General features: G+C 45.6%; 1 protein-coding gene across 1 annotated transcript in view; it reads right to left on the reverse strand.

Moving 5' to 3' along the window:
- NVL (nuclear VCP like) overlaps positions 1-27,695 on the reverse strand; it is a 502,294-nt gene that overhangs the window by 206,809 nt on the left and 267,790 nt on the right. The window contains exon 17 of the mRNA XM_078649847.1: positions 16,104-16,223. Coding sequence (XP_078505973.1) covers positions 16,104-16,223 — 120 coding nt within the window. The remainder of the gene's footprint in view (positions 1-16,103; positions 16,224-27,695) is intronic.

The following is a 27,695-nucleotide window of genomic DNA, read 5'->3' on the forward strand; positions in this document are numbered from 1 at the left end:
AAACGGTGCTTTACTCAGCAGAGATGGGGACCTCCTTCTATGTGAGTATGAGGATGAATGGCTATGAGGTAAAAGCCCTCCTAGATTCTGGGTGCAGACAGTCAGTGGTCCAAGAACGCTTTATTCACCCCAGTCAGTACGTTCCCGGGTCTCTGGTGTATATTCGTTGTGTCCATGGGGACGTCAAACCCTATCCCCTAGCACAGGTCTCCATAAGCCCAAAGGACAAGGAAGCATGTATAGTAAGGGTGGGGGTGGTTGATTCCCTTCCAGAAGATGTGATTCTAGGGGTAGACAACCCTGAGTTCCTTGCACTATTCAGAAAGACCATTAGTGGACAACCCCAGACGAGAGAGGAACCTAAACCTTCGCTCATTACTCCAGAACCCTGGGTCATAGACCGTAGTTTTAAGTTCGCTTAAACAGACGACAGGACATTATACAATGCATGGGAAAGCGCACACTCGCTCCCAGACATACAACCCCAGACCTATCCCCGTTTTGTGATAAAAAACGAGTTGTTGTACAGGGTGGCTGAAGAAGGGGGACACCCACAACTCCTGGTGCCTTTGTCCTTCCGTGAACAAGTTTTGTTCTTTGCCCATGCACACCTCACGGCCGGACACGCAGGGAAGGAGAAAACCACGGAAAGCATCCTACGCTATTTATATTGGCCTGGAATCTATAAAGATGTGCAGAGCTATTGTATGGAGTGCGAGATATGCCAACGGAAAAATACCCACCGTCCCCAGGCCGCCCTATTACAACCACTGCCAATCATTGGCATCCCGTTTGAACGTGTGGGGATGGACTTTATCGGCCCTCTACCGAAATCAGCGAGGGGACACCTATATGCCCTCGCCATAGTGGACTATGCCACAAGATTCATAGAGGCTTTCCCACTGAAAACCCCCACCACTGCCAATGTCGCCGAGAAGTTTGTGGAATTATTCGCCAGGGTCGGATTCCCGAAAGAGGTCCTAACCGACCAGGGTACGCTTTTTACATCCCGCCTGATGAGGGAGATCTGCAAATCATTTGATATCCGTCACATAAAAACGTCGGTTTATCATCCCCAGACCGATGGTCTCGTCGAGAGATATAATCAGACATTAAAAACAAGCATTGGAAATGCAATAGGGCTTGCATTAGGAAAGTTTGAGCTATTGGTCTTATAATTTTTTTTAATTTATGTGTTATTTTTCAAATAGTTAAATTAATAGCTTTGTCATTTACAATGGCAATAGTTATAATTTTCGCAAATGTGACACCTATAGCATTTGTAATGCAACATGTTTTATATTTACGTGACTTAGATGTATTGATATTACAAATAACAATGGTTTTAATTTTTTTAAATAATTAATACTTAAATAATTTATTTAATTTGTAATGACAGTAGCACAAATTTTTGTAAATAACTTTTGTGAAGATTATGTTCAGTGTTTTTTATTGTGACGAAAATCCAAGAACAGAAGTGAAATATTAACATCTTTTTGTGATTTGTAATAAAGCGTGAAAGCTTGAAAACAACTTGAAACACTGAAAGAACATATTTGAACCAGTGAAGCTGTGGTGGTGCTGAGTGGTGCTGTTGTTGTGCTGAGTGATGCTGTGGTTGCGCTGAGTGATGCTGTGGTTGCGTTGAGTGATGCTGTGGTTGCGCTGAGTGATGCTGGGGTGGCGCTGAGTGATGCTGGGGTGGCGCTGAGTGATGCTGGGGTGGCGCTGAGTGATGCTGGGGTGGCGCTGAGTGATGCTGGGGTGGCGCTGAGTGATAATGTGGTGGTGCTGAGTGATGCTGGGGTGGTGCTGAGTGATGCTGGGGTCATGCGGAGTGATGATGTGGTGATGGTGAGTGGTGCTGAGTGATGCTGGGGTGGTGCTGAGGGATGCTGTGGTGTTGCTGAGTGATGCTGTGGTGGTGCTAAGTGGTGCTGTGGTGGTGCCGAGTGGTGCTGTGGTGGTGCTGAGTGGTTCTGTGGTGGCACTGAGTGGTGCTGTGGTGTTGCTGAGTGATGCTGTGGTGGTGCTGAGTGATGCTGTGGTGGTGCTGAGTGATGCTGTGGTGGTGCTGAGTGATGCTGTGGTGGTGCTGAGTGGGAGATGGGGAGAGGGAGAAAAAGGAGAGGGTAAAGAGAGGGAGAGAAGAGAGAGGGGGAGAGAGGAGAGAGAGAGGGGGAGAGAGGGGGAGAGAGAGAGGAGAGAGAGAGAGGGGGAGAGAGGGAGAGGGAAGTGAGGGAAAGGGATAGAGGGAGAGGGAAGTGAGGGAAAGGGAGAGAGGGAAAGGGAGAGAGGGTAGAGGGAGAGTAAGAAGAGAGGGGGAGGACGAGAGCGAAGGACGGAGGGGAGAGAGAGGGGAGGGAGAGAGAGAGGAGAGCAGGCAGAGGGGGAGATGGGGAGAGGGAGAAAAAGGAGAGCAGGGGGAAGGTAAAGAGAGGGAGAGAGGAGAGAGAGTGGGAGAGAGGAGAGAGGAGAGAGGGAGAGGGTGAGAGAGGAGAGAGTGAGAGATAAGTGAGGGAAAGGGAGAGAGGTATAGTGGCCTGGCTACGGGTGTACCGAGAGCCACCAGAGATTGTGAGCTTTTCCACGAGTTAACGGGTGATAGTCATGATGATTTTATAAATGATGCAGCTGGTTTTGAATATTGTGTGGGCTGGCAAGGCGAGTTCATGTAGTTCCATCAGTATAGGGGGGGGGGTTCTGCCCTAGTCCCTAGATGAGACATGTTGCAGCAAGTAAGGTGCCTTTAAGGGGTGTCGGTGTGGAGTCTTGTAAGCATTACCACCATCCTGGGCTGTATAAGTGTCCGCACTATAAATGTTAGAGTACGAAAATGGTGACTGAACCCAGGTGCGCGGCTGCAGAGGAGAAATGTCCCTGTACTTCAACATAGAGATGGGAAGTAATCAAAGAACCTCGTTCTTCCTCTTAAAATCCTGACAACAACAGGGTGTGATTGAGCAAGACATTTTATCACGTTGAGAGCAATCAAGCAGTTGGCGAAAGGGTCTTGGTCAAAAACAATTTGCAATTTCTGTAGCTATTGAGGAAAAAATCCGAAAGTCAGGGGACATGTGAAGTCCACACAAAGACATCCAAGGCGCATCAAAACTAAAGCGACAATTTGGAGACCAACTGCCCTGATTGCATATATTAAAAACAAAACGCCCATCCACGTATTAAAAAATATGATCTTTAGCACTCCAACAGACAAAAAAGGGAACCAGCACGTAACGCTTCCTATAGAACTGAATCGAATCGCAGCTGCACAAGCTTTCCAGCACACGCCACGGTAAGGGCAAGCCAGGCTCACATGAGCCAAGTGCAACGCACTTCCTGTTTGACACATTCAAGACGATTCAAAGCAACATGAATTACTGAATGAAACCTCAACAAAAGACATTATTTGCCGCAAATCACGGATTCATTCTTGTTCGGCTGAGCCCTTGATCAGAGATTTTTCAGTTTCAAGAGGACAGGATTTCTTTCTCACAGACTGGAATAAATCAAACCTGTTCTTTTTTTTTTTTTTTACTCAGAGCTTTTCCTGTTCTTTTTTTTTTACTTTGTTTATATCAGATTATCCAAGTAATGTTATTATTTCTTCCGCAAAGTGTTTACAGGCGCAGAATGGAATTTAATAACAAGTTAAAAAAAAAAAACAAGCATCAGAGAGCATAAAAGGAGACACGGCCTGGCGGCCGTGAAACTGAAAGTACGGCCGGCCGTGAATAATTAGGGGATGAGAAATGCGCTGGGAGGAGAAATGCAGAGCGCACGCTGAGAAGCTTGTGGGAGGGAGGCTGGGCTGCCTTTGATGTGGTAATGCGAGGCAGGCAGGCGGCTGGTGGCATTGTGCACGCGCTTTTTAGGGCTTGCGCTTGCGCAATGACCTAAAAAGCGCACATGCACTGCATGGAATCGCCAGTGGTTAAACTCTGGATAAGCCACTATAGAGCTTCGCCAGCTATGCGCAAGCGCATCAGCAGGCGAGCCCTAAAAACGTCATAGCTCATACATTGAGGTTATATTTCCATAATTTTTGCGGGGCAAATCACAGTGGCAGATTTGAAGTGGCAATGAAAATAAAAGGTGTCACAAAGAAACACAGAAAGGAGCATAAGAGAAGGGGCGGAATATGGGAAGGAGGCATGCCCAGAAACTAAATCCCGGGATCAGTAAGTAGGTTACTATTGCGTAACGTAACTCACAAGACAGAGCTATGCTGTCAATAAAATAACATGCTGCAAAAAACGTAAACGTTTGTCAGAAAAAAAGACTATTTACAATGTCCGGCCTCTGGGAGGGGTGTAGATAAACAGGAGAGGCAATAAGGAAGTGTAAGTAGATGTATAGGTGTGACACGTATGGAATTTAAATACATATACAAAGAAGTCCTGCTCACGGATGGAACGATGGGCAAAGGAGGGCCTTCAGAAGGCGAGGGGATTACAGCTGAACCCCTCTGAGCTGACGTCACAGCTGCTGTAAACAGAGCCCATTGACTCAATTAGTGGAGGCGCAAACACAAAGGGCGATAAAAAAAAACAAGCCCTCGGCATTGCTGTGGTGGGGAGGGGGGGCGGGGAAAGGCAAGAAGGGAAGAATAGGGTCCGGGAGCAGCAGCCTTTGATGTGCCGGCCGGCCGTGCAGTGAATAATAAGGGGAGGAGAAATGCCGGCTGGGGGAAGCTTGAGATGCCTGAGGAGGCTGGTGGCTTTGATGTGCACGCGGTTTTTGCCAATACGCTTGCGCATTGAGCTTGTTTTTCTCGGGCACTGCAACAAATCGCCGAGATGGTTAAGCTCTGTTTAAGCCACAATATAGCTCGCCAGCTATGCGCAAGCGCACCAGCAGGCGAGCCCTAACAACGTTGAAGAAAATGCTGTCCTTGGAGGGACCTGATTGGGATCGCTTGCTTCCTCTGGCCCTGTACGTGCTACGGGCACAAAAACAAAGCAGTTTAGGTTGTTCAGCCTTTGAACTCCTATATGGGCGGCATCCCCGGTCACTGTTGGAGATGACGAAAGACGCATGGGAAACAGAAGAAGAGCAACAACAGAAATCCCTTCTGGAATATACCCTACAGCTGAGGTCGAAACTAGGCAAACTAGGAAGCCTCGCATATACTAACCTGGAGCAACAAAGAGAGAAACAGAAGAAATACTACGAACGAGGAAAGAAGCTACGGAGTCTAAAAGTCGGTGAGTGGGCGTTGGTTCTCTTGCCATCCATTTCCAGTCAAAATGAATGGATGGGGCCCTACAAGGTAACCGATACATAGGCTTTGGGGTTTTAGGTTTAAACCTAAAATAACTGATAAAACCCCACTGAAAGAGAAATAGCCCTCACCAGTGAAAACATATATACACTGAAAAAACACCTGCACAACCACAAACTAAATACCATTCAAAGAAAGGAAAAAGAGAGTGAAAGAGTCATTTATTTTCTTCCTGACGGGGCCAATACAATGTAACGTTGTTATACAAGCTAGCAGTAACAAAATCTGGGCTAAAATTCTTCTTCTTGAGTTTTGATGCTAAGGGATGCCACTAAAATATTGTTTCTTCTTCCTTTTGCTTTTTTCAGTTTTGTGGTCTTTGGTCTAAAGATGCAGGGTTTAGAAACAGGTTTTAGGTCTCCTTTAATTATTTTATAAACTGTAGAGAATCAGGAAATATCAAAATCATATTTGATATTTTGGCTGCATTTGATTCTTAGGTAAAATGGCTTGTTTCATAAGAAGCTTTCCTGATATGTGTAATCACATTTACCCACCGAGAATGGGAAATAACCCTTAATACATCAGCCCACAGTTTCTAGTGGGTCAGTATTGACAGTAGGTGAATTGCCAACACCTGAGGATTTAACCACTTGGATGCTCAGGCCTTTTCCATCCTTCCCATGTAATTTCCATTGAAATTAATGGCAACTCCATGACGAGCTGAGCTCGTCATGAGCGTCGAAGGGGTTAAACATTTAATGCAAGGTATAGTGACAAGTATATGTATAAAGAGTGCAATCACCAAGCATCAAGGATATTGATGGAAACATGACAACAGACTTTTGGAAAACATGGAACGCAGTGTCACTTGGAATGCTCTGTAAAAAAAATTCTTTCCAAGTTCAACAAAGATTGGAGTGATATTCTTTGTATTTGCAGTGATTCAGCTACATATATCAAAAAGTTGCGTGATGACCTGTCAAAATTGATACCTGAGCTGAAGTGATTCCCAGTAGGAGATCCTTGCAACTTTTTTTTTTTTTTTTTTTTTAAGCTTTTACCGCGCACAGCTACCCACAGTGGGTTTCCCGGCGCCAGAGACAGACTGTAGAAGAAAGGACTAGACAGCACCTGACTTGAGGCCGCGATCAACAATTAACTGCGCTTAAACAGAACGGTCTTCAAAGCCTTACGGAAATGGAGTAGGTTGGTCTCTGACTTTAGTGCTAGTGGGAGGGAGTTCCAGTACTTCGGGCCTAAAACAGAAAAGGAGCGACCTCCCATTCTTGCCAACTTAAATCTTGGCACTGTGAAATTGCCAGTGTCCGAGGACCTTAGTGGGCGCGAGGGTATGTAAGGTGTTACCAACCCTTGGATATAAGTTGGAGCGCTACCCTGCCTGGCCTTGAACATATAACAGAGTGCCTTGAATTTAACACGTTCGGGAACGCTCAGCCAATGGAGGTCATGCAACGCGCCAGCAGCTGAAGTGCGTCTAGGGACGTTCTTCAACAGGCGCGCAGCCGCATTTTGTACGACCTGAAGCACATGTATGATGGCTTTATCTGCGCCCAGGTAGAGAATATTGCCATAGTCCAGGCGTGATGTTACAAGTGCCTGGACTACAGTTCTGCGAGAGGAGAGGGGGAGCATCCACAGAATCTTATGAAGCCACCGCAGCGTTGAGAAGCAGATGGCTGCAACCTTAGTAGCCTGTTGCTTCATGGTTAGCCTGTCGTCAATAATGACGCCCAGGTTACGAACTGCAGTGGATGGCGTGGGCGCATTGCCAAGTTCAGTGGGCCAATGATGGGGGCCCCAAAGATGTTTGTTCCGACCCAGAATGACCACCTCTGTCTTCTCCCCATTCAGCTTGAGACAATTTCTCCGCATCCAGTCGGCCACAAGAATGAGGCCAGACTTGAGTGCGGAGATGTTATTCTCGTCTCTCCCTGATAGGGAGAAGACAATCTGGGTGTCATTTGCATAGGAGAACAGGGTTAGCCCAGCCTGTTCAACTATGGACGCCAAGGGTTTAACATAAATATTAAATAATAAAGGGCTAAGGATTGAGCCTTGGGGAACGCCTCGGGTAGATGGACAAATGGTGGAAGCTGCTTTCGGGGAGAACACTTGAAAAGTTCGGTCGCTAAGGAACAACACTACCCAGGCCCAAGCCTGGCCTGTCACACCTAGGGATTTCAGAGAGTCAATAAGGATAGAATGCGACACGGTGTCGAAGGCTGCGCTCAAATCCAGCAGGATGAGCGCCATGGTGTTACCCTGGTCGACACCGTGCCTAAGACTCTCTGTTACCCCCAGGAGGGCTGTCTCAGTTGAGTGTCGTGGCCGAAAGCCCGACTGCGAAGGATGGAGAAAGGCAGTGTTTTCGACCAGTTTGGAAAGCTGAGAATTGATATGTCTCTCCAATATCTTTGAGAAGATAGGCAGCAATGATATAGGGCGAAAATTAGCAGAGTTGGAGGGATCTGCGCCCACTTTTTTCAATAAAGGTACAACCATGGCGTGTTTCCAAGGTTGGGGGACATGGGCCTCGCTCAAAGAAGCGTTTAATAGTCCAATGATGATTGGATGTGTGAGGGGGTCTAATTGTTTGAGTATTTTGGCTGGAAGAGCATCCCGTGGGGAGCCCGATCGCACACTATTTAAGCAGAAGACAAAGGAAATAGCATCTAAAGGCTGCCAGGTAGTAATTACTGCATCAATGGCAGTATCTACCGGTTCTAAGACCATATTAGGGGCATTAGAAGTAGTCTCTGGGAATGAGGTGAAATGGTCATAGATGAGATCAACTTTCTTTATAAAATAATCTGCCAAGGATTGACACTGAGCGGCATCCAGTGCCGGGGGGGATGGAGAGGAGTTGGCACCGGTCAGTTTTTTAACAACGGAGAAAAGCACCTTAGGGCAATTTCGTGCATCAGTCACAGTTTTTTTAGTATAGTCTGCTTTAGCAGTTTTACAGTGCCCCGGCCCAATCCAAAATGGCGGTCCGACTAGTCCCCGGTGCCCCGTGATCCCGGACCCGCCAAAGGCGGTGGTAATGGTCCCAGGGGGGGTATTATGATGCAAGAATGAGGCCAGGGGGGGGCGCAGTAATTTAAAAGCAAGGAACAATAAAAAATACTAAATTAAATACGAAACAGGATTTTTTCTAAAAAGTGCTCCAATAGGTAGTCAAAGAGCGCGACTAGGCTAGCGAGGTCGATATGCTCACCTTTGTCCAGGCTGGCCACTTGTTAGATGGTATGCTGAAAGCATCTTTTGCAATCTTCAGGGATGCTATTGACTTTTTCAGTCCATTCTGGTGCACTGTTTCCTTATGCACAGGAACTAAAACGCAAAGATTTATAATTTTGTGCTTTGTGTCGCATCAAAGAAAGAGCCATCTCAACTGTGTCCCTTAGCTGATGGTTCTCACTCCAAGGGGCTATGAATGCTATATTATCCATGTGGCAACCGTTTATAGAATGTTTGCTGAGTGATGGTGCCAAAGGCAAGAAATGTGAGGATCTTTGGTCGCATAAACATAGTGATGTGAAAAAAGTGCACTCTACTGCATTATTAGATTTTTACAGGAAAACATAACTTCTGTAGTGGACATAATTAAAAAAACTAGAGCCTGAAAACAGCCTTTTCTGCCAAGTGTTCAGCATAATTGGTGTAGATGTGAAACCTCTCCTTGAGAGTAGGCTGGGCGACACTTTTAGTGACTGTCACAGCAACCAGTATTGGCAGGGAAAGCTATGTCAGTGGCCAGAGTTAACAAATTGTGTACTGGCTGTTTTGGAGTTGCCCGTCTCAAGTGCCAATGTTGAGAGGGTCTTTTCACAGAAGTTTACATGGGAAGGAAAGGGCGAGCGCACATGACCAAAGACTCACTGAAGAAGTATTGTATGGTGTAATACAATAAGTTTAATTTGCAAAACTCTATTTGGACCTCATATACACTATAAGTACATTGTCGTTATATCATGTTCTATAAGTGCAGAAAGCAAGCAATAATAAAAGCAAAACGTTCCATAAACACCGGAAAAACACTTTTTCTGTTGTTTTTAGTGGCGCGAAAATGTGTAACCACTGATAACAACAGTTTTTTAAGGTATTGAAAACACTGAAAAAAAACCACCAGAATTTCCCAAAAATAGAAACTGAAAACAGGAAAGCCTACCGATACAATAGGAACGACTACCTATAGGTTACAACTTTCTCCCACTAAAACCCAATGTTATTATATTAACCTTCTAAAAAAATGGATCGGTCCTACTCCGCGGGGAAACAATCTGGCTGTCCCCTCGGTGCCGGAAAAAGTAACTACCGTGCAGCACCTAGTCGTTAATGACAGCCTATCGGATCCAATGAAGGAGGAGCTGAACAACGTCTTACTCCCCTTTGCAGGCATCTTTTCGGACCTCCCAGGGAAGACGACCCTGGTGGAGCACCGTATTGAGACTCCACCAGGAAAAATGGTGAAACAACGGCCTTACAGAATCCCCGCGGCCAGACGGGAGGCCGTGAGAAAAGAAGTCGGCGACATGTTAAAACTTGGAGTGATCCGCCCTTCTAATAGCAGCTGGGCCTCCCCGATTGTGATGCTGCCTAAACCAGACGGGTCCAAGAGATTGTGTATGGACTTCAGGGCTCTTAATGCCATCTCTACCTTTGATGCGTACCCCATTCCACGGGTTGACGAACTGGTTGAGAAACTCGGAGATGCCGTTTATATTACCACCCTAGATATCACGAAAGGGTATTGGCAGGTGCACCTCCATGAGGAAGACCGAAAGAAGACGGCTTTCATTACAGACGAGGGACTATACGAGTTTACGGTTCTATCTTTTGGACTGCACGGGGCGCCTGCCACATTCCAGTGCCTCATGAACCACGTGCTGAAACCATACCCCTCGTTTAGTTCAGCATACCTAGACGATATAGTGATATATAGCAAAACGTGGGAAGAGCATCTAAGTCACCTACGGATCATTTTGTCAGCCTTACAAAAAGCCGGACTGCACATCAACTCGAAGAAATCAAGAGCAGCCTTCAACAGAGTCAAGTATTTCGGGTACGTCTTGGGTGATGGTACCATTGCACCCCAGATGGAGAAAGTGAAAGTCATTAAAAACACAGCCTTCCTGACCAACAAAAAGGAACTGAGAGCCTTCCTGGGGCTGGTTGGCTATTACAGGAGGTTCATCCCTCATTTTGCGGAGGTAGCCACCCCCCTCACAAATCTCCTGCGGAAAGACGTAAAACCCCAGGAGATACAAGCTCCCACGCAGGCGGCCAATGACGCCTTTGAAGAACTAAAGCACATCATAACATCCGCCCCTGTATTGGAATCACCCAATTTTGACAAAACATTCATACTGGTCACTGACGCTTCGGACGTAGGGATAGGGGCTGTCTTATCTCAGGTGGGAGAGGATGGGTTGGAGCATCCTGTTCAATACACTAGCCGTAAGCTATTTCCCCGAGAGTGTAGATATTCCATGGTGGAGCGAGAATGTCTAGCAATAAAATGGGCCATTGACAAGCTACAGTATTACCTAGAGGGAAAGCCATTCATCCTTCAAACCGATCATGCTCCATTGAAATGGATGTACCAGAACCACAGCCAAAACTCAAGAGTACTTGGGTGGTTCCTGTCCCTCCAGCCTTACTCTTTTACTGTGCACCATAAAAAAGGTGCTGAGAATGGGAATGCGGATTTCCTCTCGAGGGTCTTTCCTCTCCCCGATCGGGAGATTCCAGGGGGGGGGAGGGGGAGGAGTGTGACGGGGCGGGACGTCACTCGGAGGAACGTGACGAACCACAACGGGACTGGTGGTCAGTTGCCCCCTTGTCACCCGTTTCTCTCCCCTCTCAACAGCAGGACAACCCCTACCTGCACGAGGACTGGCAACCCCTGGAAAACGAACACTCTTGGGAACACGAGGAAGATAAGGAACTGGTTGCCTTTAACTGTGCCTTCCAACGCGACGAGACTCCTCCCCTCTCCGACGTCATTGAGTCAGCTGAGCCAAAAGGAGGACGAGCCCGGAAGAGGAAGGACGGCGTTTTCCCGGAGGACGAAGGTGTTGCGGAGCAGAAAAGGAGTGTGCAGTCGAGGACCCGTGTGGAAATTGCAGATGGAAAAGACGAGCCCAGGCGATTTCATCAAGCCAGGAGGCCAACGTCAACACGACTCGCCCCGCCACGCTCCCGCGGGAGGAGCGTGGCTATCAGAGGTACAGGCAAGGTAGCGGGTTGGGTGGGGTGGCGTCTCCAGCCTGCTGACTAGAACCCTCCCTGTAGTGTTGTATATATAATTGTACAGTCCGATCAACTCCCTTCCTCTCACGAGCACTTGGGCACTATCGTAGCAACTGTATATACACCTGCGCACTTGGTTTCCCTCACTCCTGGCCCCGACAATACAATCCCTGGGCGTCCCAGTAACTCCCCCCTTTCTCTTTCTTTTGCTTTTGGATTACCGGACCGCATCGGGAACACGACCTGTCTGGCATCATCAACCTGGAGCCGCTCAAGAATCCAAAAACGGATCTTGCCGTGTTCGCAAGAGAAAGACTGACTAGCAGGAGAAGGAAAGCTTACATGAAAATAAAGCCTTCTTTAAAATCGTTAATCAAGGTCTCAGACTCCGTTACTCCCACCCCCGCTGCCCCATTATAAAGGGGTTTTCTGCTGTGTATCGATTGTGAGTGGAAAGGGGTGAAATACAGCAGAAGCTACTACAATGCAATAAACTAGACACAACAGCGAAAATACCCGGCTATCGAAGATGCCCACACAGTCCAACAGCAGCTCTCTGTGATTGGTTTAATGATAACATGGTGCTCGGTAGTGCTCGCGTTGCTGCTCCTACGACTTGGGCTGCACTGGTTGCTATGCCTAGGCATTGGCAATGGGGTGTAGGCGGGTTCTCTGTTTCGCTTCTCCCCGTGTGTTTATTGTTCATAAAAATTAAACAAAAATGTTGTGTGTTTAAAAAAAACATGATGCTCTCAGCGGAGCACGTTTGTTTCCGAGCCAAGGCAATCAAAGTAACCAGTCTTTGGAAAATGGACAGCACCCTTCAGAGTTAAATACACAATTTAAGATATAGAATGTTTCAGCTTTAGTTAAAGCACATGCAACATTGTCATAACTGTTTTCCCAATAAATACATAGACAAGAGACTCTGTGTCTTCAGTTTTCTGTCCTTTATTCAGTTTTTCATTTTCTTTAAAAATCGCTGATAGTCAAATAGTCAAATAGCCAACGCTTTTCGTCCGTGACCGGACTTCTTCAGGGCTGACTTTCAGGTTCATAAATGATGAATAATTAAATGTCCACTTTTAGAATAGAGTTAATAAAGTAGTCCTTTTTCATTAAGGAATATAGGTGATTCAAAAGAGAAGTCGTGAATCGATGTAACAACGGTGTTTTCAGGCCAAGGTAAGCCCAGAGAGCACCGCATGGACGAGCGTAGTGGAAAGGTCTTCAGAAGTCTCTTGTCTATGTATTTATTGGGAAAACAGTTATGACAATGTTGCATGTGCTTTAACTAAAGCTGAAACATTCTATATCTTAAATTGTGTATTTAACTCTGAAGGGTGCTGTCCATTTTCCAAAGTCTAGTGAGTCAAGGAAGTAGGGTTTCCTTACTTTCCTTGTTAGGTTTGTATAGGGATTACATTCCTGGTTCTAGCACCTTCGTTTTGGACCTGCCACGGTACTTAAATAGTGGTGCAAACGATTTGCCTTAATCCCTAAAAAATTATCTTCTTTGTAATCAAAGTAACCAGTGTATTTCTCAACTTGTAACAAACAAAAACAAAACATGTGCAATTGCAAACATCAGCTGCACATGTTTGCCTCGGAAAGCCAACAAAAACAGCATTCCAAACACACAAGCTGAGGCAAGCGGAAAAAAAAGTGCGCCCTAACTAACTTAAATGGCAAGAAGCGAAACAAGGCACGTAACAGGGCCAGTCCATGGAAGGGTTACAACACATCAAAAGGAGGGACTAATAGACACAATTTACCAATAAAAAGTAAGGAATTTAGAAAGGCACATAAACGAATGAGCGTGGTGAAAGTCTATAGATTAGATACTGCATGTCTCGAAGAGACAGCACATGAGATGCCTAGGCGAGATTTAAAAATAAGAGGGTGAAGATAAAACATTTGGGGGAAGACCACACTAAGGCTGACAGGTCTAACACTTACAGTCAAACAATCTTTTCTTATGTGGTTGATAGACAATTTATCTTACGAATGGAAGGAGAGCCTCATCAATTTTCAACCTATATGGCGAAAGTGACAGAGTGCCTGAAAAATAACTCCGTGGCCCTCGATGGGGATAAAAACCCATTGATAAAATCAGGGATAAAATCGAAGTGGGTATCTTCAGCACTCACTCCTTATGGAATCAAGCTTGGAGGGCCCCTGAACTGAAAACACTTCTAATGCCAACTCAGCAAGCTGAAAATCTGCATGTCTTCTTTGACTGAAAGCATACTTTTAAAACACAAAATATATACACTTGCTGCTACTTACATATGGCTTGTAATAAGTCATTCATAAAATTCTACCTTTACTTACATCATCCAATCGCGACAGAATAACGATGGACTACATGCTAAAATTACTGCAAATATTGTAATTAATTGATGGTAGGCCTCCCAAATACCGGATTGTTAAAATTCAAGTAGCTCAAAAATCTGGGGCAAAATTAATTCTTGGTCTGAATCATAAAACGTTAATTATAAACCATTTTCCAAAACTGCTTTGGCTGTCTATTCCAAACAGGATTCTTTTTAAGGTCCTGTAACTTTGCCAAAAAATATTCTACAGTCCAAGAAAGGACACCTACATTACATCTTTATTTGTCTAACATGAACAAATCATAATAATAGGATCTTCATTGCAGCATTTACTGGTGATTCCAAGGTTCAAAGAAACAAGAATAGCGATACGCCTGCTCTGATAGATCTTCAAGTGGATATCCCCATCAAGTCCAGAAAGAAGGTCACCCATGCACTCATGAGCAGCAGAATCTACTGCGGCAACGCACTCTATGCTGGCATCACCCAGGAACTCCTCAAGAAACTGAAGAATATTCAGAACGCCTCAGCTAGACTCATCCTCAACATCCACCGCCGCAGCCACATCAGCCGCCACTGGCTTCCAGTCAACAAACGGATCACCTTCAAGCTCCTCACACATGCTTATAAAGCCCTACATGATGCGGGACCAGATTACCTCAACCCCCGTCTCGCATACCACGCACCCCGCAGAGACCTCCACCCAGCTGGCCCAGACTACTATCCCAAGTATCCGCAAGACCACGGCAGAAGAACGATTCTTCTCCTACCTCCCACACAGCAGAGACCTGGGATACCCTGCCTCTCCACCTCTGGCAAACACTATCACTGCCTCAATTCAGGAAAGGCCTCAAGACCTGGCTCTTCCACCGAACCACAACCCGTTCGATGGACCAGCAGTGTCCCCCTCCTCCCCCCAGCGCTTTGAGACTCTTTTGGGTGAGCAGCTGCGCTTTATAAATCCTGATTGATTGATTGTATGTTATTAGTTATTTCAAAGCCTGAAGTAACATATCTGATACATTGAAGCTACAAAATGATTTTTGTGTTTTAAGAAAACAAGTTAACACTTCTCCTTTTAATCTTATTTTTTAATTAGATATATGCTTCCAAAAGTCTTCATGCTGGATCTGTAATTAATGAGCAACAGGATGCTGCTTATTAAGGTCGATTTTGAGCTATACAATTATCACTTTGATTGATTAATTCATTCATTCAAATATTCCCCTGGCACATCTGAAAAACACCATGTGGTCTTTCCTGTTGAAATCCTCAGAAAACAGTGAACATAGAAAACAGTCCATTCACCTTTCATAGTCATCTCCAGGAGTGTCATGAAAAACATACATCACATGATTCCACTGAATCAAGATTGGGTAATATGTAAAGAGCTTGCTCCTTCCAAACAGCTCTTCAGCTGGGTTAAAAGTAACCCCTTCATAACGTCAGCGAGAAAGCAAAAAACAGTTTCTGTGATAGTTTTCAAGCCAACAGATGAGTGCAATAGGCTGTGGGTGGCTTTATTTTTATAATTTTATTTTACGTATCTGATATGGCGGGATCCTGGCTTCATAAGCACCCGTCCTCTTTGCAGAGAAAATTTGGTTGTAACTGATGCATCTAAAATCAGAGATGTTGAACTCCGAACAACTATGTATGGGATAGGCATCTGGTTGAAAACAGAATACTGATACAAGCATGTGGTGGGCATAATAGTAGACATCACACCTTACAGCTGTGTACTGTTTTATATGATACATATGTGTGTTACATATTTGTAACTAAAGGAACAAGAGGAGCAATTGTGTAGAATTGTGATAAAGGGTTGTGTCTCTGACCCCAGAGATCATTTTAATAAATGTAAATGGCCAAGAAGAGGCTTTTAAAAATACATTTGAAATATGAAGTGCTCATTACAGAATTTCAACTTGTCAAAAAGATTCCAATATTGCTGCTAGATTATCAGTGATTATTCTAGGATGCAAAATGCCAGAGAGCATAGGGATGATTATAGAGTTTCCCCTATGCAACCGTATGGATACCACACAACATACACGCCAATCACCTGGAACATCTGTTTACATTTCTCACTATTAAGAGACATTGGTCTTTGTAAGAGTTTTTTTCTGTTTGTTTTGTTTCACCAAGTGTCTCACTATCCAACAAGGAAATATAATATGACTTCGCAATGAAGTGCCATTAAGTGGGCTTTGAAAAGTTGTTTATCCATTTTAAATATGTGTGATTAAAGACTGTGGTCTCACCTCATGACCAGATCTCCGTGGACATAGGGCATCGATTTCATCAAAGAATATTACACATGGGGAGGAGCTGCTGGCACGCTGGAATACTTGCCGCACTGCCCGCTCACTTTCGCCTACATACTGAAAAACAAAAGACAAACATTGTTAGTTCGGAGTATTTCCAGAGCACAAAGTACACTAGGACCACCAGTATAAAGCAGCCTCTGTAGACCTGTACTCTGCACCTGACAAAGAGCCTATTCAGGTATGAAAGAAAGGAAACATATACTTCAAAATGCACATGAGAAAGATAACGCCCCTCTACAAAACTATTATTTGGAAGGAAGACTAAGTAAGGTCATTACTGAAAAAATCGAATCTGGATCTCAATACCTTATGCAAAGACTAGACTATCATCAACATGCTGGTTCCTGACAAACTGGCATAGAAGGTACTAGAGAAAGCCATCTTCATAACTTCAACACTGATGTCTCTCAACATTTTAAAAACACTTTTTTAATGAATTTCATAACATTAGGTGGTACATCTAACATATCAAGATTGTCCTTGCAACTAGAAGTTCACATTACGATTGCAGTCTGCAATCTCATATTGTCTCAGAAACTATTATCCTGTATTCCACCCCACCCGGCATACCGCCCCACCCCCCACCGACATCTCAGGGGCTATTATTATTATTTAAAAGTTCTTATATAGCGCACAGCTATCAATAGCAGGCTTCCTGACGCTGATGGAACAAGTGAGGACAAATGAAGTCTTACATTCCTTGGGTAAAAAGGTGAGGTTGCAGATGTTTCCTAAAGTTAAGTAAGTTTTTGTCTGATCTAAACTGGATCGGGAGGGAGTTCCAAAGTTTAGAGACACAGTGAGCCTCTTGCTCTTCTGATCCTAGGAACAGCTAAAAGGAAGAAGTCATTCGATCTTAGTTCTCTGGAAGTACTGCAAGGGGTAATAATATACAAAACACTAAATAAATAAATAAATAAAATAAGATGTTGCAGTATATGTGGGCCAGAGGAATACTTTATCCAATGTGCAATACACAGCGCCTTAAATTCAGTTCTTTTATTTACAGGTAACCAATGCAGCTGAATGCTGTTGTTTGAACGCCAACAACAAGGCGACGGTTACAAAACGTGCAACATCTAGTCTTTCCATCTGCAAGCAGGCTTTTAGTTCCAAAAGCAAGGGTCTTCTAGGATTACTTTTCAAGGCTGCTTAGGGTGAGTATATTGCTGAGATTTAGCACCTAAAATGCAGCTGTTGCCAGGCCAAAATAGAGAATTGTACTGTGCTCAATTGGCCAGTGCATCTAGAGATGGACTTCATCAGACTTGCCTTTTCCACTGCCAAGTGTGGTGGTACAGGCCCATCACATACCAAAAACATGCATGCTGGGCTTGGGCAATATAGAAGTACAGTTCAAAGTTAGGAAGCATCTTTCTTGTATGGTAGCGGCAGCATGTTCCAAGAAATGTGCAGTTGTTTTCTAGCACAAATAAGTCTCAATAGGACTGATTTAATGTTACAAATGATGCTAGAGAGAGGGATTGGGTTGTTGCTGAATAGGTACAGCAACTTGGGTTATTTGGGAGTATAACCATTTTTAGGCCGAAGGCTACCAGGCAGCGCAGCTCTCTAATTGCTAAAAATCTTTTGGGGACATTGTGAAAGCTTCCCTAGGAATGCATTACGCGCATTGCTTACCATTGGCTTTGTGGTTTGTAACTCACATTTGCATGCTTTCTATTTACTGGCTTTATATGTTTAAGGCTGTTTAGCATGTCATTGTTCCTCCTGTGGAGAATTGCCTTTTTACTGTATTCTTCCACGAGTGCTCGCTTTCTTTAAACAGACCTTTACATTTTGTTCTTATCCTTTCACAGAGGTCAAATGTTAGGCTCTTTCTTCCATGGGAGCTTGGTGTTTAATTTTCTTTCTCTGACTTCAAAGTGAGAGGAAATATCTGACAACCCAGGGTATGAAAGAAAAGGCATTTTTCTAGCACACAAAACAATTTAAATGTTTGTAAATTAACTAGGCAAATATTTCAGAATATATAAAAATTAGAACAACAGAAATAAAGCACTTTTTTGTAATTCTTTTGTGTGGTGGAACCAAATACTTTAATATTATTAACACAAATCAATACACTAGGTGATATCTTTTCCACACATTATCATTAGTGCGCTGTATAGTTTTATCAGTAAAACTGTACGTCTGTGCAAATGTAATGGCCATATCAATTGAAGAGGAGTTGTCTTTAATGGCAGTGCACTACCACACCTGCATACCCCACTCCCCGCCACTCTATTCTACTACACTTCATGCCACTGCACTCTAAGCCACTCCACTCTACTTCATGCCACTCTACTCTGCTCTGCTCTGCCCCACTCCTGGACACTTTATGACACTCTACTACGACACCCTATTCTACGTCCCTCCACTCTATGCCCCCCAGTCTTTGACACCCACAACCCTCCACTCTTCGACACTTTACGCCACCCTGCCCTACTCCACTCTCTTCTAGGACAGTCCACTCTACTCAACTCCCTGTACGTCACTTTATTCTACCCTACGCCACCCCACTCCATGACGCTCTATGCCACTCCACTCTACAACACTCTAGGCACCTCCACTCTATGCCGCTCTACACCACGCCACTCTACAGCACTCTACTCTACTCCATGACCTTTTCACTCCACCTTACGACACTCCACAACATTCCACTCTAGACCAATAACTTTTAGCCATGCTGATGTAAAACATAGCTTAAACACACAGGTGAAGCCAATAGCAGTAGCATAGGCGAGACCTATTGGCTTTGCCAATGCTTGTTATTAATGTGATTATGCCCTTGCTAAGTGACTGCCACACCACAACCCTATGGTCTCATAAATCTTCACGCCGAGGTATTTAACTGAGTCCGCACTCCATTATCGCCGGGAATGCCAGGTGTGGTCATGTTGCGTTTGCTTTGAGCAGAAACATAACATTTCTGACGTAGAGGTGAGAGTTTATATGTTCCTCTGATGATCAGTGCAAGATTCTCCTTATGGAGTTGAACGTAAAGGAGAAAATTGTTAGCAAATAAAGAGACCAGAAGGCAATGTATGTGCTTTTTCGGTATAGTGTTGAAGTGGAACACAAGACAGAGGCTCTACAGATCTCTGAAATATCAGGGACGATAAGGTGCCCCCAGATATAGTAAAGGTCAGAGACAAGGTTCCGATAATCCCAACCCTCGCTGTTGGAGATTTGGTAATTTGACTGTACATACTCTTTTGCCATGCACAAGGTGTGCTAGCACTCTGAACATGTAACTCCATGCCAGAGTGTCAAAAGCCTTTTCAGCATCTAAAAACACCACTGGTAGCTTTCCAAACAATGCTCACAGGTTACGAGGTGATCCCCTTAGTTATGAAGCGTGCCTTACCCGGCCGGACACATCCTGCAGTCACAGTAGGGGCAGTCTTGATGAGATCTTTGCCAGAATGTTAGTGTTGATTTTAGTGAGAGGGAGTGATATGAAGTGCACCTGGACAGTATAATACTCAAGGTCTCGTGCAGAGAATGAGGTAGTGCTCTTTGCAGCAGGACCTCCAGATACATGTCTAACATATGCAGAGCCAGCACACTGCCAAACTCTTTATAGAATTCAGTTGTTCCATGGGACTTTCTTCCCATCAGTCCGTGAATTGCGTCTTTAATCTCAGTCACGGTTGATGGTTAGCAAAGAGGTTCTCTCTCATGCCTTCCCAACCATGCCATGATGACAAGGCTTATGATATTTTCTGGTTCGCTCAGATGTACAGTTTCTGCCAGACTCATGATGTTACAGAGTCTTGACCTGGCTTCTAGATCTTTGTTCTTTGCTCTTGTCTGTTTGAGTTGCTTTTCCAATGACGAACTGTTGATTATTTTTTTAACATGGGGATTGGTGTTTACAAACTCTTTATTTTGCAGTCAGGGAAAGAAAAGTAAAGTGAATTATGTGACAATCCTGCTGGAATACAGGGAAAAGGAAAGTCTGTAGAATGCTATGCTATGCTATGCTATATGTTCTTATATAGCGCGCGGCTGCCCCAGCTAGGGGCGTCCCGGCGCTAGATGTAGAGCAGAAAGCAACTGCCGCAAGGATGGAATAGTGAGAATAACATAAGAGGTTTCTAACGAAAGAGGTGGGTCTTAACGGCCCTTCGGAACATCAGAAGGTCATTTAAGCCACGTATATGAAGCGGTAATGCATTCTACATTTTCGCCGCAAGATAGCGAAACGAGCGTCCTCCCATGCGAGAGCGCTTAATTCTGGGAACTACTGCCAAGTGCTGGCCTTCCGACCGGAGGGTTCGCCGCGGGGCATACGGGGTCAGCAGGGGACAAGGCACAGGAAGAGAGGCAGATTTCAGGATTTTAAATGACATGCAGAGGGCTATAAATTGAATCCTTTTGTCCACTGGTAGCCAATGAAGTTTGACCAACGTGCCTGCTACCGAGTGAAAACGGGGGGGGCCCTATCAAGGCTCTGGCTGCCGCATTTTGGACTCGTTTCAGTCTTCCCACCTCAGCCTGGTTAACCCCGAGCAGTAAAGAGCTCGCGTAATCCAGGCGAGAAAGGATGGCCGACTGCACCATAAGCTGCCGAGTAGATGGATCGAAGAATTTTAGAATCGGTCTAAGGTTTCGGAGGATCCCAAAACACGTAGCGGCAACTTTTTTTGTATGGTAGATAAAATTGAGAGAGGGGTCTACCCAAACTCCTAGATTTTTTACCTCACTCTTTGGCTCGGGAGGATTACCTTGAGCAGGTAGCTCGCCAGCACCCTCAAAGTAGCTCTCTGAGGTGAAGCCAATCTGATCTCAGGGATTCTGTGTATATTAAAGAAGGCAGCACTGCTCGTTTCATTACCCGTAAGAGTTACAGACAGCCAAACCAATGGCAGGACCTCTTGATAACACTCAACCACACACTCTGCTGGCCTATCAATCAATCAGGGATTTATAGAGTACACTACTCACCCGTGAGGGTCTCAAAGCGCTGGGGGGGGGGCACTTGGGCAGCTCCGATCATTCGAAAAGCCAGGTCTTGAGGCTCTTCCTGAATGCTTTCAGGTTGGGGCTTTGTCTGATGCTGAGGAGCAGTTTGTTCCAGGTCTTGGCCTCGATGTAGGAGAAGGATCAGCCTCTGTGGATGCGAGTGATTTCGGCCAAGGCCTGGTCAGCAGAGCAGAGGTTTCTCTTGGAGGCGCAGAAGGAGATTCTTTCGTTGAGGTATTGGGGTCCGGTGTTGTGGAGGGCTTTGTAGGTGTGTCTGTGTGAGCAGCTTGAAGGTCACTCTTTTTTCGAAGGGGAGCCAGTGGAGCCAGTGGAGTTCTCGTGGGTGCTGGGTGATGTGGTCTCGTCGTGGGATGCTTAGGGCGAGTCTGGCTGCATTGTTCTGGACGGTCTGGAGTTTGTGGAGCAGAGATCTGTTGATTCCGGCATGGAGGGCATTCCGGTAGTCCAGCCTGCTGGTGATGAATGCATGGGTGACGGTCTTCCTGGATTCGGGGGGATCCATTTAAAGGTCTTGCAAAGTATGCGGAGGGTGTTGAAGCATGTGAAGGCTACGGTGTTGGCCTATGAGTCTGCCACATGAACCATCTTTATCCCCTTTAAATCTAACTAAGAAGGAGATTGGCCATGTAATATGCCCTGCTCTATCAGTCACACCGTGTGTGACATCAAAGAATAGTGGCAGCAGTAACCAGGGCTGACCCACCAAAGTGTGTTACTGCAAGAATTAGAGTGAAAATGTTAGTTGGGAGCATGATCAGCCAAAGAGCTGAGGGAAGAGAGTATGCATCCAGGGCAGAGAAAATTAGAAGCATCACATTCATTTGTGTGAGGGTATGTGACATTGTGTCCTTCCCTAATAAACAGTGATGGTTCCTTAAAGCTACTCCTAGTGTTAAGGGCTGCCAAATATGTATGCTGGTCCCCATCATAAGAGTATTATCTCTGACGCAATTGTGCCTGTTCATGGTATAATTGTGCCATTGCCATAATATTTTTTATCCTTGACTATTTTGAGGATACAAGTCTAGTATTTACATACTTGCTGCCATTACTGACATATTTAGAGAATGGCTGGCTTGCTTTTAGCCATTCCTGACAGAGTGGCAACCGCTTCTCCCATAATAATGTCAATAACTGATATATGTTGGGCAGCCAGCTGTGGCACAGTGGGAGCTCCGGTTTAATGGTTGGCATTATTAGCATAACAGATGCATTAATAGTGTTATGGTGAGCAAGCATGGCCTATGAATCCAATTCCTGGGTATTTGAAGCAGAATTTGTCCATCAGAGGCATTTTTACATGGCGGCACTCAACGAAAACGAAAAGCTGATGTTTAGGGACTGTGTATTTTCTAACAATGAAAACTGATTTGATTTTTAAAGAAAAAATTATGCTTTTTCTGAAAAGGTTTTTCTTTGGAAATTTGAGTTTGATTGCTCAAAGTGGAAAGTGGTTTTGATAGAAAAATAGATGTATTTTTAGTTCAAATCTGTTTTATTTTGAACACAGCGTTAAGCCTACAACCACGTGCCGAGGCCGGCCGCGTATGTGATAGCTCTCGTGTTTCAGCGCCAGCTGGGACGGGAGAGGAGTTTTAACACAGCGCCTTGCCTACAACCCTCCAGGAAGGGCCGGCCGCGTGGCTTAGGGGTGAATTTCGCAGAGACTTGTCGCATGTGAGCGTATATCCGCTTTGCAAGTAGGGTATGTGGCGGGCAACTAGCCCAACTGTCACAAACTGCCCAACAGGGCGCAACTGTCTCATAGAGAGACGAGGGCCAGAGTGGCAAGTAGGAGGAAAGGAAGTAGGTGAGACAAAGGAGCCTAAGAGTAGGCAGAAAGAGGGGGAGAGGGTGGTGGGTACGCGCGGCGTGTTGGGGAGTAAAGTACAGGGGGGCGTGTGTGGTAGCAGCAACATCTGTAATGTGTATGGTAGTCAAGGGCACAGCCTGGCCGGGTCCGCAGGGACGATTGCATCCTCGAAGAGGTGCAGAGCGCGGAGTCTAGTGGGCATATGTCGCGCATATTCTATGGAGCAGAGGTGCCGCACTAAGGGCTCCCAAACCGCCTTGAAGCGTGTGTCCCGCGCCTGCAACCTCGCCGTGAGTAGCTCCATCGCCAGGACCTGCCAAAGGCGCACAAACCAGGAAGCTATGGGCGGCGCCTCCGTTCGCTTCCAGTATAAGGCGATGAGTTGTTTAGCTGTACCCAGCATTTGGACCGTAAGGATCCCGTCGCTGCGGGTGAGTGCCTTGAGTGCGGTAGGGTGAATGCCGAGTAGGATCGTGCTCACTTCCTCAGGCAGGGGGAAACCCAGCACCCCTTTGATATGGCTAAGCACCTCCTTCCAGAAAACAGCCAGGGTCGGACACGTCCACCATATATGCACAAAGTCACCAGTCACAGACCCACATCTCCAGCACATCGGCGAGGCGTTGGGGAACATCTTGCTAAGGCGCAGCGGGGTGTAGTACCATTGCGTGAGCAGTTTATAGGCATTTTCCCTCTGCTGGACACTGCGGTATACCTTGGGTATATCTCGCCACAGTCTGTTCCATTGGGAGAGGTCAATGTCTGTTCCTGCCGCTAATTGCCATTGTCTCCGATAGGGGTGTGCAGGCGTCGATGCGGGGTGCTGCAGTATGTAGTATATTTGCGAGATTAGCCTCTTCAGCCCCCCAAGGGAACGTGCCAACTTCTCGAAGGGCGTGTACGCTCGGGTGGCCGCTTGGTACATGTCTTCACCCGCAGTCCAGTGGCGTAGCTGAGCGTGCTGTAAGCCAGCCGTCAGCGGTACCCTAAATTCCTCCCTGCAGTCCTTCCAAGTTTTGGGAGAGCCCCCAAGGAAAAGGTCCCCAACAACTCTGCAGTCCCCTTGAGTCCATTTGTCAAACGCCAGAGTCCGGTGAGCCGGGGGGAACTGCGGGTTCCCCGCTATCGGGGTGTGCGGGGATGGGAACGTAGTGAGACCCCTAGACACAGCTACACTATCCCAGATATCCAGGACAGTTTTTGTGGGAACTGCCAGGTACGCACTTCTGGAGCGTGCCGTCCGCGGGAGCTAGGGTAGGTCCCATATGGTACGTCCTGTGACCGCTCGGTCCATATGGAACCAATGCTTGTCGCTTTCGCGTGAGCCCCACTCCACCACGAAGCGGAGGTGCGCTGCCCAGTAGTAGTGCACCAAGTTGGGACATGCCAGGCCGCCTCTATCCCTTGGTTCCATAAGAACCTTCTGCGAGAATCGGGGGAGATTCCCGCCCCAGATGAAGGACGTGATCTCGCGCTGAAGGCTCCGAATGCAGTGGAGCTGAATAGGGGTGGGCAGACATTGGAATACGTATAGAATTCTAGGGAGGATCAACATTTTAACTGCGTTGAGGCGCCCCAGCCATGAGATCATCAGAGGCTTCCACTTCCGAAGGTCCTCTAGCACCGCTTTGCGACACTCCGTCCAGTTTACCGAGGATCAGGAGTCTAAGTGGGGGGTCAGGGCAAGGCCTAAGTACCTGATGTGGTTCTCCGCCCACTGGTAGGGCACAGCCTTCTTCAGAGATGGGATTTCCTCCGCAGGTACAGTGAGGTTGAGCGCCCAAGATTTAGTATGATTTATTTTAAGGCCTGACGCCTGTTCATATAGACAGAGCACCTCATGGACCGCTGGTAGGGATTCACGAGGGTGCGTAAGGGTGAGGATCAGGTCGTCCGCGAATAGTGCCACCTTGTTGTCTCTCCCCCCATGGGCTATTCCATGTATTCTAGGATCGCGTCTTATCATTGCCGCAAGTGGTTCCACTGCAAGGGCGAACAAGAGCGGCGACAGTGGGCACCCCTGCCTCGTGCCTCTGTGTATCGTCAGCGGTGGTGTCAGCTGGCCATTTACCCTGATTCTGGCTTGTGGCCCTAGGTATGGGGCCATGATACTCGCTATCATTTTTGGGCCTAGACCGAGTTTCTGGAGGACTTCTTTCAAGAAGGCCCAGTCCACCCGGTCAAAGGCCTTCTCCGCGTCGAGCGAGAGAAGACAAGCCGGGATGTCCCAATGCCGCACTTTGCCTACCAGGTGTGCCAGTCTGCGTACATTATCAGCCCCCTGCCGGTCTCGGATGAACCCCACCTGGTCCGGGTTCACCAAACCTGGCATGTATGGGTCGAGTCATTTAGCCAGTATCTTGGTATAGATCTTTAGGTCGGTGTTCAGGAGGGCGATAGGACGGTAGGAGGCACATGGCGCAGGATCCTTCCCTGGTTTCGGTATCAATGCAATCTCCGCCATTCCCATATCAGGGGACGGACCAGATGGGTCCGAAAAAGAGTGGAACAGCCTCAGTAAATAGGGACGAAGTTGAGTCTGAAAGATTCGGTAGAAGGACAGCGGCAAGCCATCTGGCCCCGGAGTTTTCCCCGTGGGGAGATCTTTAAGAGCCGCAGAGACCTCATCTTCCAGTATGGGCACTTCCAGCTCCGTCGCGCATACCGGCGGTAACGGAGTCCCTCGTAGTCAGCGAGGACGGCCACTCGCGCTTCCACTGATGTAGGTTCCCCCGCGTACAGGGAGGTATAGTAGGCTACAAAGGCGTCCTGCTTGGCTCTTTCAGTGACGGCACTAAAACCATCCTGGCGTTGTATATTAGCGATATGGGCTCTGGCTGCTCTCGCCCTCAGCCTTCCTGCCAGCAGGCGTCCCACTTTATCCCCCCCTCATAGTATTTTTGCTTTAGTGCTAGTAGAGAGTGTTCCGCCTTGCGCAGGAGTCGAAGTTGTCCCCTAAGGTTAGCTAACTTCCTCCTGGACGCCAGGGAAAGCCGGTCTCTGTCCTGTGCCTCCGCCTGTTTGATCTCACCCGTTAGTGTGTGAAAACTTCCTAGGCAATCATAAACAAGGAAACTAATGCAAGGAGGGACGGACAACTAAATAAATGCATATACATACATGTATTATTTATTTATCAAAAAAACATATTTTATACACAAGATTGTTTAAAAGGGACAATTCATAAATCACAATAAACAAAATAGATTATTAAAAAAATACTACAGCATCAACATAAAATTAGATCAACAGTTAATAATAAAACCAAAGGTGGCAAGTATATTTCGACGCGCGTTTCGGCGTGTAAGACAACGCCTTCTTCAGGAGCCACACAATTTTCTGCAATATAACAGAAAAACATATTATAACAACTCTATTAATTAGTTTAAAAACAATAATTAATGCATTTCTACTTTAGTCAAAAAAGTTTGTCCTCCACTCCCTAGCTATTAGACTCTATTGATATAACAAAGGATTATATACAAACAGCACAATCATAAACAGCATGATTAACTAAAAAAGTGACATAATAAAGACCAGCTGTTGATACAAAGCCATTTCCTACAGAGAAATTATTCAAAACTAGTCATTTACATAATCAAAACATGAATTCATACACTCAAACCAACTCTTTAGTTGGTTTACTGCTAAATAAGAGAGACCCTGGAATATGTCCTGTATTTTTCTCATTGGTATTCCTTACCTCTGAATAAATAGGTAAACTTATCATTGATGTAAGAGATACCCTATCCTCTCTGGACTTTCTGCGGTGCACGTTAGGAATCGTAGCCATATTAAGAAAAGGCACGAGGACAATTACACTCTGTCCCTGATTTTAGTAAGTCCAATTACATGTTTTCTATGTATTGGGTTCATGATATAACAAGAAATGTCTCATCTAACGTAATAGGACATAGACATTTTTTGCGAGGTCCATTATGATGAGTGTATGAATTCATGTTTTGATTATGTAAATGACTAGTTTTGAATAATTTCTCTGTAGGAAATGGCTTTGTATCAACAGCTGGTCTTTATTATGTCACTTTTTTAGTTAATCATGCTGTTTATGATTGTGCTGTTTATATCAATAGAGTCTAATAGCTAGGGAGTGGAGGACAAACTTTTTTGACTAAAGTAGAAATGCATTAATTATTGTTTTTAAACTAATTAATAGAGTTGTTATAATATGTTTTTCTGTTATATTGCAGAAAATTGTGTGGCTCCTGAAGAAGGCGTTGTCTTACACGCCGAAACGCGCGTCGAAATATACTTGCCACCTTTGGTTTTATTATTAACTGTTGATCTAATTTTATGTTGATGCTGTAGTATTTTTTTAATAATCTATTTTGTTTATTGTGATTTATGAATTGTCCCTTTTAAACAATCTTGTGTATAAAATATGTTTTTTTGATAAATAAATAATACATGTATGTATATGCATTTATTTAGTTGTCCGTCCCTCCTTGCATTAGTTTCCTTGTTTATGATTGCCTAGGAAGTTTTCACACACTTGTTTATTTCCCTGCCCTAGGAATCGTTATTTCTATTCAGGGGGCCCTTGTTTTTCACATATGATCTCACCCGTTAGGTCAGCCTCCAGTTCATAGGCCGCCCGTCTCCTTGCTATCGCCAGGGAGGTAATGTGACCCCGTATGGTGGCCTTAAAGGCATCCCACACCACCGGAAATGACGTTTCCGAGATATCGTTGATAGCGAAGTAC

This window comes from Lissotriton helveticus, chromosome 6, assembly GCF_964261635.1.
Source record: "Lissotriton helveticus chromosome 6, aLisHel1.1, whole genome shotgun sequence".
NCBI lineage: Eukaryota > Metazoa > Chordata > Amphibia > Caudata > Salamandridae > Lissotriton > Lissotriton helveticus.